A 19,572-nucleotide genomic window follows, 5' to 3' on the forward strand; every position below is an offset into this window, starting at 1 on the left:
ATCCCTGGGTCAGGAAGATCCTCTGGAGAAGGGCATAACCTTCTCCCATTCCAGTACTCTAGCCTGAAAAATCCCATGGGCAGAGAAGCCTGGATGGCTACAGTCCATCTGACTCCAAAGTCAGACATGACTGAGAAACTAACCAGACAAGCAAGTTTATAGATCTAAGGAGAAAAATCTATAACTTTTGCCGTCTTCATAGATGGCAAAAAAGCTTTCAACAAAATTCAACACTCATTTCTGATTAAAAAACACTCAAGAAAATAGGAATTATGAATACATTTTAGCATGAAAATGCGTGTGGACGTGTGTGTGTGTGTCCATGTTATTCCTAAGATAGCAACTTAATTAATGGGGAAAATGCTGGGTGTTTCCAGGAGGATCAGGAAACCAGGCAAGGACGCCCTGACATCCCTCTCCAGGGGTGTGTGAACCACAGCACCCCTCCAGTCCACCTTACACTGTGGCCAAACCTGTCCATCTACGTACGTGCACCACAAGAGCAAGGCTAGACAGCTCCCAGAGAGACAACATACCCGTGAAGGCTGAAACACCATCTGCCACGTACAGAGAAGGGTTGCTGACGCCTGTCCTAGAGCTTCTGGGGTGCTAACTGTCGCAACTAGAAGGGAGCTCAGTGGGAGGTTCAGCACTGAGAAGGTAGGAGGATCACTGCCTGCAGAGGACTCCTTCGTTTATTTGGAAAACCCTGGAGAATCAGTGATGAAGCAACCCAGATGGAAGAATTCAGCAGACAGGAAGGATATAAAATTAAACATGTAGTCAATAGCTGTTACATACTAGAATAACGACCATATTAGAGGACATTCTGATGGATAAAATCCTCTTTAGAAGACCCAACACTTGCAAACTCAATCAGAAAAACACAAAATTGATGTGAAGAAAATGTTAAAACATCTCAGGAGACACCAGATTATATGTGAACAATAGAAAGACATCCTTTGGTCTTGGACAGGGTGACTCACCATCATAAAGATGAATTTATCAATGGAGCGCAACGTCCGGCCCAAAAGGAAATCGTGTGTTCTGCCCAGCCTGACATCACACAAGATTCCCAAGGAACCCCCAGAAAGGGACACAGCCGCACAGCCGCACACGGGACCTTGCTCTGCTGTGAAGCCACACCTTAGCTGTTAGACTGTAAGTCAGAGAAGAAACATCACAGCACTCAGGCTAACATACAGTAAACACTCAACAGAAGATCTTACTCCAGAGGGAAGCACGGGCCAGCTCCCTGGAGGCGCGGTGGGTGAGAGTCCGCCTGCCAGAGCAGGTGACGCGGGCTCGAACCTTGTCCGGGGAGATCCCACGTGCCGAGGGGCAAAGCCCATGGGCCCCAGCTACTGAGCCGGAGCGTCTAGAGCCCATGCTGTGCAGCAAGAGACGCCAGCACGGCGAGAAACCCAGGCGCCACAACCAGAGAAAACCCACGCGCAGCCCTGAAGACTCAGCATAGTCAACAAGTGAATAAACACACGAAAAATTTTCTTAGAAAAAGAGGGAATCGCTAAGATGTTAAAGCATCCTAAGACATATCAGAGATGCCAGGGGCTCACAGCTGAGGTCAGATTGCGGCCTCAGATGCAGACGCAACATTCCCTCGGAGAATCCTCGCGCAGCCTGTGCCCACATGACTTGAAAAGGAGGTGACGCCCGACGGCTCGCCTTGTTGCACAGTTCTGGATGAGTTTCTGACACTCAGGTGCAAACAGCAGGGTGGTGATCTGCAGTCAGATTTAGACTTTGCGCTGAGTCTCCTGTACGACAAACCCAAGCTCACACAGCCCCCCGAGGCACCCCTGCCCCCAGCAGTCTGCCGCCGCCGACCACGTCTCACCAAAAGCCTGTTATTAAAATACCAGCCACAACCCCCGAACTCCAATGAAATGGCAATCAACCCTGTGCACGCTGTGTCCACCGGAGCGTCCGCGTTCCCAGACAGACGGCAGCATTTGTCACGAGCTCCTGTGCAGTCCCATGGAAGCGCCTGTTGCCACTGCCCACACACCTTCGGGCAGTGGGGGGGAAAGTCCAGTGTTTGCCTGTGCTCGTCCTGGTGGAGGGTCACAAGTCTGTGACCAGGTCCGAATCTCCCCCACGTGCCTCTGCTAGGAGACCCCGGATTTCTTGGTGGGGGTGGGGAGACCCGTGAAGTGTCTGGGCTGCTACACGGTGTAACAGAGGCCAGGTTTTCCTGTGTGCGGATCGACCCAGGGTGTGGGTCGATCTCCAGGACAGGAGGCTGGGCGTGGAGGGCCCCGTCTGTGAGTGGCCCCCACGCAGCCTGAATGCGCACCCGCTGGGCGGTGACAAGTCTGGATAGTGCCCCTCATGGTTTCTGCACCACTTCAGACATTCTTCACCTAAAAACACAAAGCCTGTGTGTCCATGTTCACCAGCCCGGAGGATTTTTGGAAGCACCGTCAGCCTCAGAATCTATGATGAGCTGAACCACTGAGGCTTGGACGCCCGTGTCCCTCAGACACCAATATGTACAAGAACTGCACTTCGAAATACCAGCTCTTCTCATGTTGCGGTAAAACGTGCGCAGCAGAAAGCTCACCGTTTCAGCCACACTCGTGCACACGGTTCACCCCATGAGCCCTGTGGTTGTGCGGCCGCCAGCGGCATCATCTCCAGAGCCTTCTCATCTTCCCAGGCTGACGCTCCAGCCCTCCCCAGTCCCGGCCGCCACCATCTGCTTCCTGTCTCCAGGAGCCCGACTCCTCCAGGGACCTCCTGAGCGGACTCACAGGACTGGCCCTTCCGGGCCAGGCTCGGGCCCTCAGCACGGTGCCCTCAAGCCCGTCCGTGCAGAGCCTGTGTCGGAATTCCCTTCCTCTTCAAGGCTGACTAATACTCCACTGCACGCTCAGGCTGCACTGCGTATGCCCTGTCGCTCAGCGGGCATCTGGGCTGCTCTCAGCTCCTGGTAGGGGCTCCCGGAGACGCGTGCATCTGCATGGAACACTGCGTGGGTGGAAGACGCCTAAGGCAAGGAGGAAAGGCACCGCCTTCCCTTGCTGCAGCGCTGCTGGGCACCTGCTGGGCACCTGCGTGGTGGGACCTGCTGCCCCCAGAGCTGGGCGTCCCCCAGGACGAGGGTGGTGCTGGTGCTCTCACTGCTGCCCACGGCCCGCCTGCGATGGCTTCCAGCGCCTCCCCCGCAAACCTGGCGTCCTGTGACCCAGGGCCTAGGCAGAACACCCGCTCAGGGTGCCTGCCTCCTTCCCCGCCCTGCCCCACGGCCGGCAGGTTCTGGTGGCCGAGGCCCTGGGCGCTGGTGCAGCCTGCTGCCTCAGCCACCGTGACCAAGCCCTCTGGCCAGGAAAGCCAGAGCGGGAAGCCACAGGCCCGACCCGGAGCTGGCAGGAACATCCCAGGAAGGGCCTGCAGGCTGCCCGTCTAAGTCCCACCCCAGGAATCTGGGCAGGAGCAGGGCAGGCCATGCTAGGGCCACCGCAGGCTTCGGTGGCCTTGTGGTGCGGCTCCGTTACTGTGGCGACGGGCTTACTGTCCCTCCTTCTTATAGACTCATTGACCAGTGGCCACGTGGCCCAGGTGGCTGAGCCCAGACGCCACGCGGGGCTGGGTGGTGGTGGCCTGAGAGCCTCGTCCCCCTCCCCTGGAAAAGCTGCAGACGTGGGGACCCCCACTTGCCCCCAGCAGCGGGAGTGGGCGAAGTGGGCGCCACCAGCTGTCCACACAGCATTTCCCGTCTCAGAGGCAGCCCAGACTCACAACGTCCCACTAATAATAGTCCAAAGACCAAAGAGATGCTCATGGTCTGAGTGCATCAAATGCTGTCTCAAAAAAGATTTTACGAGATTAGTCACAGCCGAAAACAACCTTAATTTTAACTCACCAGGCAGAAATTTTAAAAAGAAAAACGACCGTAAACGCTGTTTGCCGAGTCATATGGATTCAATATCAGATCGACGTTCTGGCCTGGAAGCCTCACGCCAAATACTGCTGCACATGTGGGACCGGCCGGGGCAAATATGCATCGCAAACGTTTGTTTGTTTTCTCTCTCTCTTTTAATCCTGCAAGACTTTTGTGTTTTTTTAAATATGGTACATGGAAAATGAGATCACTTCTTCAAGCGGAGAAAAGAATTTGGCCCCAAGCTGAAGGCTGCGCTTTTTTTAAGAGGAGAAACAACCGCGTCCACGTTCAGTGACAGCCAGTCACGGGAGCTGCACCTGCCACCACAGGGCCGGCCACGCGCCCTGCCCCGGACGCCACCGCGGCCCCGTGGCAGGGATTGGGGCGAACAGCCGAGCAAGCGGGACTTCCTCTGGACAGCCCTTGAACACCCTGATGTCTTCCAACACAGGCAGAAAAAGATAGCCGGCGAGCGCTTCAAAGATTGCTCGTCAAGGTCACAGCAGAGGGAAAAGAAGCGGGGAAAGGAACAGTTCCAGCAGCCCCTCTCCTCGCCCCTCCTGGAATGAAGGGAAGCTGGGAGCTGGGCCCTCCCCTGGGAGCTGTCGCCATGGCAATGGAGCAACACCACAGGCCGGGCCGCCAGTCACGCGAGCGGGGCACCGGCCGCTGGGCCTGCTGGAGCCAGATCACTCGCTGGGCCTTGCCGCGGGGCCCGTGTGCGTGCAAGGCACTTCTGCAGGGGACGGCTCGCCGGCTGTTTATAGATCCCACAAACAGTAAACTTGGCTTCGGGCTCCAGCCTCAGAGAGCGACAGCGCTTGCAAACAGTTCTTGAAAGAGGCAGTGGGCTGCCAGGGCAGAGCCACGAGGGTGGAGGCGGGTGCGGACCCCCGGGCCCTGGGAGCTGGCCCCGTGCTATCCCGGCCCTGCTCCGCCAGCCACGGCCCCAGGTCGTCCTCTCCAGGTGAGCAGCTGGACAGTGCAGGTGTCTGGACGGTGAGGCTGGCCCTGGGCCCTCCTGCGGCCTGAGGGAGGGGAGCCCAGAACCGGACACAGAATGTGGCCGCTGCAGACATAGCTTTTCCTTCCCTGGGCGGACGTGACCATTTCAAACACACCTCAACCAAGGGCTGCTTTTTCAACAGCTGTGTGACCTTGGACAAACTACTTAACCTCTGGGCCTCAGGTTCCTCATCTGAAAAACAAGGATGACAGCAGGGACCGTCTCTGAGCTCAAATAAGCACCCACACAGAGTAAGGGCAGAATCAATACTGGTCCTGTTAATTAGAACTTGGGGTTTTGTGCTGGAATGAGTGATTTACCAAAAGTGTTGGCAGTGTTTTCTAAAGAGAAAACAAAGCCTGTTTAAAGATTGGGACGACTCTCTGAATGTAAACTTGGTTTAGCTCCTGAGAAGCACTTTATGGAATTGATAAACAGGTGCCCCTGATGACCCTGAAGGAGCGGCATGCTCCGTCTGAGAGGCAGGTCCATCCTGCTGGGCTCCTGGGGTGGAGGGGTTGCCCCCACTCACCCCTCTAAATCTCCGAGTGGGAGCCACCAGCCTCAGCCTCATAGCCGAGGGTCACTCCAGACCTGTGGCCAGGTTCTAGACCATTCCTATGCCCCCAGAGAGCCCAAGGGGGCCTGCAGGAGGGTGGGGCGCCACTGGGAGCTGGAGAGAGCCCCCGTGGAAGAGCTGTCACACAGGAAAGCCCAGCCAAGCGGGCCCGACGGCAACACAGGGTGCTGCCACCACGGCCCTCAGGAAGGAGCTGGCGTGAGCCCCCAGACTGCACGGGGAACAAACCGGGGGTGAACCGGGCTCCAAGGGGGTGGACCCGGGCTCCACGGTGGGGGAACCCGGGCTCCACGGTGGGGGAACCCGGGCTCCACGGTGGGGGAACCCGGGCTCCACGGTGGGGGAACCCGGGCTCCACGGTGGGGGAACCCGGGCTCCACGTGGAACAAACCAGGGGTGAACCGGGCTCCATGGTGGGGGAACCCGGGCTCCATGTGGAACAAACCAGGGGTGAACTGGGCTCCATGGTATTGGTGGGGACCCGGGCTCTGCTGTGGGGGAACCCGGGCTCCACAAGGAACAAACCAGGAGTGAACCGGGCTCCATGGTGGGGGAACCTGGGCTCTGCAGTGGGGGAACCCGGGCTCCATGGTGCTGGGGGGGACCCGGGTTCCAAGGGGGTGGACCTGGGCTCCATGGTGGGGGAACCTGAGCTCCGCTGTGGGGGAACCCGGGCTCCACATGGAACAAACCGGGGGTGAATTGGGTTCCATGGTGGGGGAATCTGGGCTCCATGGTGGGGAAACCGGGCTCCACGGTGGGTGGACCTGGGCTCCACGGTGGGGGAACCCAGGCTCCATGTGGAACAAACTGAGGGTGAACCCAGGCTCTGTGGTGGGTGAACCGGGCTCCACGGGGGGGAACCCAGGCTCCACGGCGGGGGCGGGGGGGGGGGCGACCCAGGCTCCATGGTGGGTGGACCTGGGCTCTGTGGTGGGGGAACCCAGGCTCCACATGGAACAAACCAGGCCGCAGCCTTGGCTGTGGGACAGGCAGGTTCTCAGGCCCCATAACATTCAGCAGCTCCACCGTGAACCCAGGGTGACCCAGAGCGAGCCAGGAGCTCTTCCCTAGTGATTAAACCCTGCAGATGCCACAGGCCCGCAGCGTCTCAGTGCCCAGCGGTGAATGGCGAGGCTGACCCTGAGGTCATGCAGCGGGCGCAGCCTGGCCTGCAGGTCGTCCTTCAGCGGGCCGGCCTGCATCCTCACCTCGGCTCAAGTCCCACTGGGACCCTCCCTATGACCGTGGGCTCAGTGAAGGCAGAGCCTGGGGCACACACGTCCAAGCCCGGGAGAGCCCAGGGCAGAGTAGGGCCTGAGTGGCCGTGGGGTAAGCTGACCAGGAAGCCCTGCTCGCTGACTACGGATGCTCAGGGGCTCAAGCTGGACAGCTAAAGTGACTGTGGACGGCCAGGAGGCACACAGCACAGAGCTCTAGGTCTAAAAGCCACAGAGAGGCCCCAAACAGCTGAACTATCTTCAGGGGTGGGGCTGGGAACTGTGGGCTTCTGACCGCAGGGAGACTGCTAGATGGACAGGACGCTACCGTGCACCACGGTGGACACAGCCTGAGGCCGGGACCGCCCTGGACGCTCAGTGGACGTCAGACAGGCCCTGGGGTGGGGCCTGGGGTCTGCTGGGCAGTGGGGGCAGCCTGCCCTTTGGGGCTGTGCCCACCCAAAGGCCAGCCCCCGGGGAATTTACACTTTTACTTACATCCGTCAAGCCCCTGAAAGAAGAGCCACATCAAAGAAGTTTGGGAACAACAGGGTCACAGCAGAAGGTGGGACAGTACTTCTCAGAGCACAGAGACCAGAGTGGGAGATGGAGCGGCCCCCGCAGCAGCCCGCTCAGCGGATCCAGGAAACACGTGGGTGCAGGTATGCGGACATCAAGGCGCTCTCCCCAGAGCCGAGGGGTAGGAGGGCCTGGGACGCCCACACCGGGCCTCAGACGCACACCTGTGACCTCGGCAACACCACCCTCCAGCAGTCGGGACCCCGGGTGTGTGACGCCCCCTCCTGCAGCCTGGCCCCCCTCTGACGGCGACCCTGAGACCCCTGCCCTAGGCCGCCCATCTCCCACCCCTGCCAGCTGACTCTGCGACCCACTGTGCGGGCTCTGGGGTTTCGTGCCCCTGTCCCTAGAAGACCCGTGGGCCCAGCGCCGAGTGGAGGGGCCTGCAGCAGGGAGCCCTCAGACACGCCCACCAGGAGCGGGCACTCCTGGCCCCCGCTCACTTAGCCCAGCCAGGCAAAGGGGCTTCTAGGTCTTTCTCTAGGAGAGCAACAGCCTGAAGGTGAGAGAGTCTGCACTCTGGTTCTCGGCACGTCTCTTGTGGTTCCTGAGAACTTCCCGGGAATTGTGCTGGCTTTTCCAGAAACTGCGCCAGCTCGGTTGGCACGGGTCAACAGCCTGCTGAGTGAGCGTGGTCCTCGGGCCTTCCAGACACGCAAGGCCCTCTCACGGCGCTTCCTTGAGGCCCATGGGTGCCACGGGGTCGCGTGAGTCACCTACCTGGGCCCAGGGCCAGCAGCAGGAACAGCAAAACCCCCTCACTCGGGAATCAGCACGCCGGCCCGTTTGCCACCCCTCTCCAGAGGATCTTGACCGCTTTAACCCAAGGACGCTGCTGCGGCCTCAAAGGCAGAAACGCAGCACAACCCAGCGGCCCTGTGCCTTCCTGCCCTGCAGCAAGGTTCAGGCTTCTGTGTCTGCACAGGCTCCGCGCCCCCCGCAGTCACCCCCCTTATCCTAGTGGGGGCCCAGGGCTGTCTGGGTCGGGATGAGGAAGGCTGCGGCCCGAGCCCAGGGCAGGCATTCGGGGGGAACAGAGAATAGAAGCGAGAGCCCTTCCTCCTCTGCTGGGCCCTGCGTTGCCTGGTGGGATAAGGGAAGCAGAGCCGTAGGGCACAGCTGAGCCGCACCCCCAGGCACTCACCCCTCCCACCCCGCGCACACCCTAGGCCAGCCCTTCCTAGAGGAGACCGGCACCAAGGAGGCAAGTCCACCCGGCCCACGCGCCCCCGACCCTCCAGACCCCAGCACACATGCGCCAGGACACAGCCTGGGGAATGCCAGCGGGTGGGGCAGCACAGAGCAGAGGATCAGACGAGCATGAGCTTAACAGACAGATTTAAGGAGGTAGACATAGCGAAATGGAATAAGAAGCAGTGTGAGCAAATCAAGGGGAACCACTTACTCGGTAAGGAAGCGTAGGGAGGAGGAGGAGACTGGTGGGCTACCCTCCACGGGGTTGCAGGGCCGGGCAGGACGGAGCGGTCATCCAGAGCACAGACGGAGGCCACGGAGGCCCGCGTGATGTGCGCGGCCTGGAGGGCTGGCCCTGGGGCAGCAGAGGAGGACAGCAGACAGCACAGGAGAAAGAGCTGCGGGTGGGAGCACCGCCCCGGGCCCGGGCGTGGGGCTCCAGAGGGGGAACCAGTCTGGGAGGGACACGGGCAAAGCATCCAAACTGAAGAAGAAAGACCTCAGATGGAAAGAACTCAGAGCACCAAGCAGGAAAAACAAGACGAGAGACATATCACAGTGAAATTCAAGAGTATCAGGGCCAAAGACAGGCTCACAAAAGCTCCAGACAGAGCTAGAGCGGACCTGCCGCAGAGAGGAGGTCTCAGAGCCTGGCGGCGGACGGGGCTGCAAAGCGTCGGACAGGACCGACGACGGTCGAGGGAAAACCTTCGAACCTAGAAGTCTATGCTTGCCCAAGTCGTGATCCAAGTGCGGAAGCACGGGTGAGACGCAGAAAGATTTCACAGGAGCCCCACGGGGAAGCGCTCGGGGGCTGTGGAGAAGGGGCCCGCGTGCGGAACCTCAGAGGGGCCTGGAGAACTGAGGACCGTGGCAGAGCCTGTGCCATCCAACTTCTGGACAGTCACTGTGTCCATGCGGGGCCACCAGGTGGTCCCCAAGAACTGAAGCGGAGCGCGCGGCCCCTTTAGCACGAGAAAGCACAGCCTGAATGGGGAGCTAGAGAGAAGGACAAGAAACCCAGGAAAGCACAGTCAATAGAAATTACAAAATACAAGGGCAGAAATTAGCCCTCAGCAAGAGTATTACACGGAGGATAAAGAGGCTAGACCCCCAGCCAGGGCCCATGGTGCACGGGCAAGGCCAGTTAGCGAGAGCAGGAGCCTGGCGATGACAGCAAGGGGCCGTCCCAGCTGCCGGATGCTGGAGAGCGGGGCAACCTGAGCATCTGACGGACACCCAGAGGGACGAAGGGCAGAGTAAAAGCGCAGAGTCTGAGGGCTTCCTGCTCCGGCGGCCGCCCGGAGCCGGGGCAGCGGAGCGGCTTACTCGCAGCTCCCTGAGTGGCTGCACCCGGCTTCCCAGGGTTTCAGGTGTCCGCGTGCCCCCGCCCCCTGCCCCACCACCACAGCTCGCTTCTGCTCGATGGAGCTGCATCACGGCTCTGCCAGAACCTGAGCTGCTCGGTGCTCCGGACGCTTCTCAGCGGGGGTGGGGGGGATGCGCTGTCCTCAGTGACCGCTGGGCGATGTCTTACCCCCGCACTCCCACAGCGAGCGGCCCACCACCTTCTCCCCACCTCTTGGTGGGCCCCGGGCTCCAGGTCCCCACCTGCCACTTGGTCATGGCCTGCTTCACGTGGAGAAAGTGGAACTGGGAGGCCCAGGAGCGCCCCCACCCCTCCAAGGCAGGCAGGTGCCCCCTCCCCTCAGGCACCTCCCCGTGGCCTTCCCGACTTCGCCTCCTTGTCTCAGAGCCAACCCTCTTGGGCTGGGTGTGGAGTTTCACAGAGGTGAAAGCTTGGTATTGGAGCTTCAGCTTTAGCGTCAGTCCTTCCAGTGAACATTCAGGACTAATTTCCTTTAGGATGGACTGGTTTGATCAATACCTGATTCCAATACACTGGCCACCTGATGCAAAGAACTGCCTCATTTGAAAAGACGCTGATGTTGGGAAAGACTGAAGGCTGGAGGAGAAGGGGACGAGAGAGGATGAGATGGTTGGATGGCATCACCAACTCGTTGGACGGAGTTTGAGCAAGCTCCAGGAGTTGGTGATGGACAGGGCGGGCTGGTGCGCTGCAGTCCATGGGATGGGACATGACTGAGTGACTGAGCTGAACTGAACTGAAACACTTGGTCCTTCTCATTCTCTGTACTGGTCACCCACGGGGCCTTTGGGCCGGAAACTCAGTCCTGGGTTCTGGGAATCTTCTGGGTCGCTTCCTTGACCATTTCCTCCCCTCTGATCTTTCTGGAGCTCTGAGTACACAGGTCCCCGGGGCCTGGTAACTTCCCCAACTTTCCTGTTTTTCTCCGCCTGTTCCTCAGTTACGTGCGGGAGGACTCAAACTCTGGACCCTTCCACGGATTTCCAGGTTTTGCTCCCATGCCTGTAAGTTTTGAGCGCTGTTAGGGTCTCCAGCTGGCCTTGCATGGGCACGTGCCCCCGTGTCTGAGGAGCCCGAGGGCCGCGTGGCCTCTCTGTGCGCCTGCTCCTCTCCGCACGGCCGTCTCCATGCAGCTGCTTTCTCGTGGTTCCTGGGTTTGGCTCCATCAGCCTCTTCCCAGAGACCCACAAACCCTGAGCGTGCCGGACTCGAGGAGCGGGCGCGGGCCCCTGTGCAGCCTCAGCGCTGCGAGCCCCGCGGGGAAGCTTGAATGTCCACGCCTTTAGTCCTGCCTCTAGTTTTGTGTAAAGTAACAAGTTCACAGGCTCTGAGAACAGGTCAGGAACCCGCGCCTCACTCAGCCAGCCGCACAGCCACAATTACTGCACATACATAGACCCAGAATGTGCGGGTCACACTCAGGAGACAGGAAGCAGAGGCCGACGACCGGTGGTCAGGGAGGGACGCAGAACGGCCAGCCTCCTCCAGGAGAGAAGAGAAGCGCTCAGAAAGGAAAGCGCCGGGAAAGACGCGGCATCTCAGACGACAAACAGACACCATGAAGAAACTGAGAGTTTCAGGTGAGAAATAAAGCACATGAAGTAAAAATTTCACTGGATGGGCTGAAGAGCAGGATGGAGGTGACAGAGAAGAGCCAGTGAAGTCTCAATAGGAAGCGACCAGCCTGAGAGAGAAAATGCAGGGGAAAGTGAGGGGGGCCTCAGTCCCTGTGCACAGGATGAGAAAGGCTAACAGCTGGGCAGTGGGGCTTCTGAAGTGAGAGAGACCGGGGCAATAGAAACTATTGGAAGACTATGGCTGGAAACTTCCCAGATTTGGCGAAAGACATGAATTCATAGGCTCAGGTAGCTCTTCATGCGTGCTAAGTTGCTTCCGTTGTGTCTGACTCTTTGCGACCCTATGGACTGTGAAGCCCTGTCCGTGGGATTCTCCAGACAAGAATACTGGAGTGGGTAGCCACGCCCCTGCTCCAGGGCATCTTCCAGACCCAGGGATCGTACGGGAGTCTCTTTCGTCTGCTGCAATGGCCAGCAGGTTCTTTACCACCAGCTCCACCTGGGAAGCCCTCAGAAAGCTCAGCAAACCCGAGATGGGACGATCTAATAAACCAGCATACACCCAGGCCCAAGCATGTCAAAGCTAAGCAGCAAAGGTCAGCAGATAAACTGAAATGGAAATCAAAAGGAAGGTAGAAAAGAAACAAATATAGAAAAATTGTGAAATGGTAGACTGAAATCCAATAATGTCGACGATTACTGCAATATAAATGCCCTAAATACACCAATTAAAAAGACGATGCTGTTGGACAGGACTCAGAAAAACAAAGCCAAAAAAAGGCCCCAAAATATACCATCAATACATTAAATGCAATAATACAAATGGGTTAAGACGAAAAGATGAAGCAAGGTATGCCCAGGAACATTGACTAGACAAAAGCTGGCGCGACTGTATTCGGTTCCTCAGACAAAGCAGACCCCAGGAAGACTGCGATAAAGAGGCGCCTGATGACAACGACAGAAAGGTCAACTCAAGAAGAAAACGTAACCCTGAGTGAGTCTGCAAAACCCAGAGCAAAACTGACAGAACTCAGAAGAGAAGCGAGGGGTCCGCAGCCGCGCTAGAGGCGCCTTTCAGGTGAGAGCAGACGGCGCACCAGCGAGGACGCAGACGTCGTCAGCGTCACCGGATGGCCTGACGTGGCTGATGCGCTGCGGACACCTCACCCAGGACCAGCAGTCGGGCTCAGACAGACCTGTCCTTCGGGAGGGAGGGGCAGGGCTTCTTACAAGCGCACCAACCTGGTTCATGACCACCTCACCTCCGAACACCGCCACACTGGAGGGAGGTCTCCAGTCTAGCGTGAATCTGAATTTTATTAATTTTGGTGGGGGTCAGGAGGACACAGTATCCAGCCCATAGCAACAATCAGTGAAACTAATAGCTGTGTGTCTTTGAAAAAAATCAATAAAGTGAATATACTTCTAGCCCAAGTGACTAAGAAAAAGAAAAACACAAATTACCAATGAAACAAAAAATGAGACATAGCCGCAGAACCCACAGACGTTAAAAGGGCAACATGAGAAAGCCGTGGACAGCGCTGCGCTCACGGATCAGCAATGTGGCTGGAGCAGACCAGCTCCCTGAAAGACGCAAACTACTCAGATTCACACCGCAATAGATAATGTAAACAGTCCTTTATTAATGAAGGAAAACGCACTCACAGTTTAATCTTCTACGATTTAAACTAAAGAAAATCTAAAGAAAATCCCCAGATCAGTTGTTTTCTCTGGCGAATTCTATCATCACTTGAGGAGGGATAACATTAATTCTACACCAACTCTTTCAGGGAAAAGAAAAGGGAACACTCCCACCCAATGCTATGAAGCCTGCATCGGCATGCCGCCACAAAGACATCAAGAGAGAACAGCCAAGTAGCTCTCATGGGCATAAACGCAACATCTCCAAAATATTAGCAAGACTGAATCCAGCGATACATTAATAAGGTCTATCCCGGGCATGCAAGGTTGAGGAAGCATTTGAAAACCAATTAATGTAATTCACAGTATTAAATATGAAAAGACTCAGGACGAAAAACCATGATCTCAACAGATGCAGAAAAAGCACCTAACAAAACTTTTAATATCCATTAATAATAAGAATTCTCAGAAATGAAGGAATAGTGGGAAATTTCTCAAGCTAAGACATCTATAAAAAGCAAAATGAGCGTAAGAAAAAGCAGACACATTACTTTGCCAACAAAGGCCCACCTAGTCTAAGCTATGGTTTTTCCGGTCGTCATGTATGGATGTGAGAGTTGGATCATAAGGGCTGAGCACTGAAGAATTGATGCTTTTGAACTGTGGCATTGGAGAAGACTCTTAAGAGTCCTTTGGACAACAAGGAGATCAAACCAGTAATTATAAAGAAAATCAACCCTAAATATTCCTTGGAAGGACTGATGCTAAAGCTGAAACCCCAACACTCTGGCCACCTGATGTGAAGAGCTGAGCCATCAGGAAAGACCCTGAAGCTGGGGAAGACTGAAGGCAGAAGGGGAGACGGCTGAGCCGGCTGGACGGCGTCGCCGACTCAGCGGGCGGAGTCTGAGCCAGCTCCAGGAGACGGCGAAGGACAGGGGAGTCTGCTGAGCCGCAGTCCGCGGGGTGGCAAAGAGCCGGACACAACCGAGCCGCTCAACAACGGCACCAACGTGGTAGTTAAGACAGCAAGGTGCTTATCTGTGGAAGGTTAGACATGCAATCGACGAGCCGGGTGAGAGTCTGGAAACAGACTCAGAAACATGACCAGCTGATTTTTTTCTGAAGGTATAAAGGGTGAAAGGATCAATGGTGAAAGGATCAGCTTTTGAATAAATGGTTCTGAAAAAACTAGAATTCATATGCAAAAATAAAGAAACCTTGCCCTATGTCTCCTACCTTACCCTAAAGTTTACTGAAAATAGATCCCAGACTTGAGTGTAAAACTTAGAGCTAAAGGCAGCAGCATGCAACACTGGACTCAGGCATACAAGAGCGACCTTTGTAACCTTGCGGTAAGTGAAGAGTTCTTAGATCTGACATCAAAGTCACGGCCTATTGTTAAAGATGGACAGACTGAATTTTGTCAAAGTTAATACTTTCACTCTGAAAGACCCTGTCAAGAATGCAAAGACAGAAAAAAAAAAAACCCAACAAAACACAACAAAACAAAAGAAAAAGACTGAGAAGACAAGGCAGGCTGGGAGCAAACGCTGCGTAACCTGCGCGCAGGGGGGCTTGCTGGGATGCTTGCCTGAGCTCAGAACGCAGCAGTCAAGAGTCTTTGCTTAATGGACAAAGGCTTGAGCAGACAGCGTACGAAGAGGGTCTGTGGATGGCAGAGACACACGGAAAGACGCTCAGCGTTATCAGTCATGAGGGAAACACAAATTAAAGCCACATGGGCCCAACTCCTAAAACAGCTGGGTACACCGTGCAAACCAGGGACTTGGAGCAGCTTAGAGCTCCGTCCCTGTGGCGGGGACGCACCAGCACAGCCGCCCAGGCAAGCAGCGTGGCCGCCTCTTGCAAGGTTAAGCACACACACGCCCATCATCTGAAGCAAAGGAAAACCTGTGTGCAGAGGAACCTGTGCGTGAACGCTCATCACAGCTCTACTCGCAGTCCGCACAGCCTGGAAACAATCTGGAGGCCTCAGCGGCTGGGAGCGCCGGTGCAATGAGACACCAGCACCGCAGGTGCCGGCCGCTCGGACACAGGCGCGGGATGCGGCGCCGGGGCAGGTGGGGGTCTGGCTGCAAACGGAGAGCAGGAGGGAAGCCTCAGGGGAGGACTTGCTCAGTGCTCTCGCCCTAACCGCCAGAAAGAACACTGTTCAGAAAAGTCCCGTGCAGCCCAGGACACCTCATCTCCAGCCAGGTCAAGGGGTCAGGGTGTCTTCAGTCAGACAGGAGACACCCTCCTCGGTGGGGGTGGCCCAAGGCCCACGACACGGCCGAAAGCACAGAGGCCCAGGACTCTCTCCCCCGTGGAGGCAGGACAGCCCAGAGACACCGGGGGAGTGCGGTCCTGGGCGGTAGCCCCGGTGCGGGACGGTGCCCAGCACTCTAACCGGGACAGCGGGCTGTGTGCGCTGGCTTCCGTGTTTACAGTGCAGAGCGAAAGTTTAAACACGATTTTATGGTTAAGATGTCATTTTAATCTTGAACATGAACAGGGAAAGAGTGATGCCAGCTATCATCTGGCGAGAATGAAATCCAGGCTGGCAGGACATTCTCCACGTTCACTAGTACTAACAGAAGAAAGCAGCTTCAAAGGAAAAATAACATTTAAGATTTGCTTCCTACAAACCCGATAAGTAATGAATACGGGAACGTTTCCACTTCCGAAAGCACAACATTTCTCAAAGCACGCCGCTCTTGGGCCTGCTCTCTGCTCCATGGGGCCCTGGGGTTGGAGGCCCCAGCACCCTGTGAATCAAATGCAAACCCTGTCGCCTGTGAGAACCCCATCTGTCCTCACATGCTTTCACCTCTTTAGGAAAGAGACGGTCTGTAAGCTCCTAGGGCCTCCAAGCATCCACACCCCTTGGCAGGGCCGAGGCCCGGGGGCTGTGGGGCGGGGGTGGTGGGGGCTGCGTGGCCTGCACAGCAAGGTGCAGGGTGACGCGGGCCGTCGGGGGCCTGATCGGGGGCGGGGGGCCGCTGAGCAGACACAGGCAGGGCAGGGCCGGAAGGCAGACCCCGAGGAGCCAGTCGGCTACCCTCTCTTCCTCGTCCACACCTCTAACAGAGCGCTGAGGCAGGAGCCTGGCTGAGATGAAAAGGTGTCTCCTGGGCCCCCCTTCCTCGCGGAGGAAGCCGCAGGGGGAGGAGTTGTCGGGGCCACGGGGGAAGGAAGGCCCTGTGGCCACTGCCAAGGTCACTGCGTGTCCCCGCGCAACACTCAGACCCCGAGGGGGCGCTGGCCTGGCAGGCGGGGGACCTGAGCAGGCACAAGCCGGGAGTACTCTCACGCCCAGCATGACCGGCGGGGAGGGGGATGCAGGCCGTGGAGCAGCCTGGGCTGCAGACCAGCCACCTGCAGGGATCAAGCCGCTCTCAGAGGCGGGCCGACTTCTCCCACCTGAGCAGCACCTGCCCTCCATCCCGTCACCTAACAGACATGCTGAACTGGGGGCCACGGAGGGCTGACTTCATCTGGGGTCAGAACTGCCCGCCAAACAACGCTGGGGGCCCAGAACCAGAGGCTCAGCTCTGGGCCCGCGGGCAGACACGCAGGGGACACATGGGCATGGGAGGACAGCCAGGGCAGCCTGGCTGCAAGGCCACCACGGCCGCCACTTACGGGGTAGCCTGCTGCGGGCTGCTCCCTGCACCCCAACCCTGCGGGGAGGGACAGCCTGCACCTCTGGTGGACATCGCAGCACTCTCGCCCTGTGAGCAGTGACTGATCCCACCCGGGGAGCCCCACCTCCCTTTATCTTGTCAGGAAAAGCTGTTCAGAACCGCCCGGCAGGCCCGGCTCTGGTGAGAAGGCCTGCCCTGCCCGTGACGTCTGGTGTGCAGGTCAACAACGGGGTCAGCCCGGGACTCACAGCGCATGATTTTCTGCCCTCAGTCTGAGGGGAAGAGCCCACTTGGCATTTTATTAGGTTCTTGCATTGACAAGTAAAACCAAAAAATGCAGAAGGGAAAGCGAGGTTCCCATCTGAAGCCCACGGGCCTGGGGGTCACCCGTGTGTGCTGTGCAGAGGTCCTGGAGCCCACCTGCAACCAAGCCCTCCTGAGACTGAGCTTCCTGGTGGCTGTGAACGGTCACGACTGATGCCGCAATGCGGCCAGGAGACCCAGGGGTGCGGGGTTGGGGGCTCACCTCCAGCAGCAGCCTTCCCTCCAGCACGGCTGAGCCTGCAGACCCTCTGCGTGGACCCCGGTCTCCTGGCGACGGGGCAGCAGCCACCAGCTGCCTTGGGCACCTCTCCTGCAGGGCTGAGGGGGGCACGGTCAGTCACGCTCTTCCTGCGTCCCCGGCTCCCACCCTCCGCAGGCACGCCGGCCCAGGTCTGCTCTCCTCCCGGGTACCCAGGGCAGCACCGGGCAGCTGGTGGGGGACATTCAGGGACGGGGCTTCTCAGCTGGCCACACCCCAAGGACCTCACCCCACCCTGTTCTCCGCCTCCCCCAGTGAGCCTCTTAACCACCTTCCCCGCTTCAGCAGCCCTTCAGGGGTCCCAAAGCTCCCCTCTTAAGACCCAAGCCTGGGCAGGTCCCCAAGCTGGACACCACTGTTCGAGGGAACCAGTAGCCTGGAGCCCCGCACACCCCCTCCCGTCCCTCCGTCCCAGAGCCCCGGCCTGACCCAGACTGGAGCAGCCAGTGCCCCGTGGACCCCCACCCCTGCCAGAGCCCCCTGCCGCCCCTCCCCCGCTCTGGCCTCATCTGCACTTGAGGTGACGCGCTCAGACAGACAGACGTCCACATCCTAGCCCTGAACTCCATGCTCCGTCATCAGCTCCTGGAATTATGAGGGTCCCGGCCAGGAGCCGGGCCTGGCGCTGACGCCTCCATGGAGGCCTCCAGGGCTGCGCTTTCATTTCCCCTGATTTGGGGGGTGTTAGTGCCACCAAGGGCCCTGCAGGCCATCACTGCCTCATCTGGTGTTGGGGTAAAATACAAGCATACCGCAGAGCTCCCCAACATTTCTTCCCAAACCAGAAGTCGTGCTGGACACTCCCGCCAGGGGCCATGGGCTCCCCCAGGAGCTGGTCAGAAATGCAGGGTCCCAGGCCCCCAGTGTGCCCTCCAGGTTGGATGGGGACCAGTGCAAACAGAGACCCCTCACACATACATTCACACACACACACACACACACATAGACACATAAAGAAACAGACACACACAGAGACACACACAGACAGAGACACACAGACACACACACAGACATACAAACACATAGACGCATGCACATACACACAGAGACACACAGACACACACACAGACATACAAACACATAGACGCATGCACATACACACAGAGACACACAGACACACACACAGACACACACAGACACACACAGAAACAGACACACAGACACACATATAGACACAGACACACACAGAAACAGACACATACACAGATATACAGACACACAGACACACAGAGACACACACAGACACACATGCAGAGACACACATACAGAAACAGACACATACAGGCACAGTAAGACACACACACACAGACACACAGACACACATACAGACACACACAGAAACAGACACGCAGAGACATATATAGTCACGCACACACGCAAGGGGACACACAGACACACACACAAGGACACACACAGACACATACAAAGAGACACACACAGTCACGCACATGCACAGAGAGACACACACAGACACACAGAGGGACACAGACACACGCAGACACACGCAGACACACACACACAGGGACACACAGGCAGCAGCCAAGCTGACCCCTCTTCCACGCCCCTGGTCCAGACTGAGGGTGTCCACAGGGAGAAAGGGCTCCTCTGGAGGCCCTCAGCCCCACCCACGCGGTCCCCTCGGTGGCCCTGCCGTGGCCTCTCCATCCCTCCTCCTCGGAAGCTGTGCTCCAACCCCTCCCTCCTCCTCGGAAGCTGTGCTCCATCCCCTCCCTCTCCCACAGTAAATGGAACGAGATACGAACCCGTTTCCTCAGCAGAAGGTGCTGAGTTCTGGGAAACAGGACAGTGCACCGGGGCCCCGGGCAGAGACACAGACAGCCAGCCTCCCTGCCCCACGAAAGGGAAGGTTCTCTCTCCCTCCAGCAGCTGAACCCCCCTCTTGGTTGCTGGTTTTCAAGGCACCAAAAAAGCTCTGAGCTCAGAAGCCAGAGGCGCTAACACTTGATCCCTTGTGTGTGCCTCTCTGCTCAGAAAGCTGAAAGGTGAGTGCCCAAGACTCCTGGAGCCAGCCCTCCCTGAGCAGAGGCTTCGTGAGACCGGAGCCGTGCTGGGGTCCACAGAAACCTCCTGGGGCCCAGGTGCCTCCCGCCTCTGACTGAGGACCACACAGCCCGGCTCTGAGGCTGAGAAAGACCCAGGAGGGAGCAGGCTGGGGCCCAGGCCCACTCCCACCCCTTCTGCGGGCTTCCCAGAGGGTCCAGCCCAACAGCCCACCCAGAGGCCA

The 19,572-nt window shown here is 57.9% G+C and overlaps 1 protein-coding gene across 4 annotated transcripts in view; it reads right to left on the reverse strand.

Moving 5' to 3' along the window:
- The window catches only part of AHRR (aryl hydrocarbon receptor repressor), an 85,934-nt gene that overhangs the window by 28,123 nt on the left and 38,239 nt on the right, over positions 1–19,572 (reverse strand). For all 4 annotated transcript variants that reach the window (XM_042234003.2, XM_042234002.2, XM_042234001.2 and 1 more), the window contains exon 4: positions 17,271–17,386. In XM_042234003.2, coding sequence (XP_042089937.1) covers positions 17,271–17,386 — 116 coding nt within the window. The remainder of the gene's footprint in view (positions 1–17,270; positions 17,387–19,572) is intronic.

The sequence above is a fragment of the Ovis aries genome, chromosome 16, assembly GCF_016772045.2.
Source record: "Ovis aries strain OAR_USU_Benz2616 breed Rambouillet chromosome 16, ARS-UI_Ramb_v3.0, whole genome shotgun sequence".
In the NCBI taxonomy this organism is placed as follows: domain Eukaryota; kingdom Metazoa; phylum Chordata; class Mammalia; order Artiodactyla; family Bovidae; genus Ovis; species Ovis aries.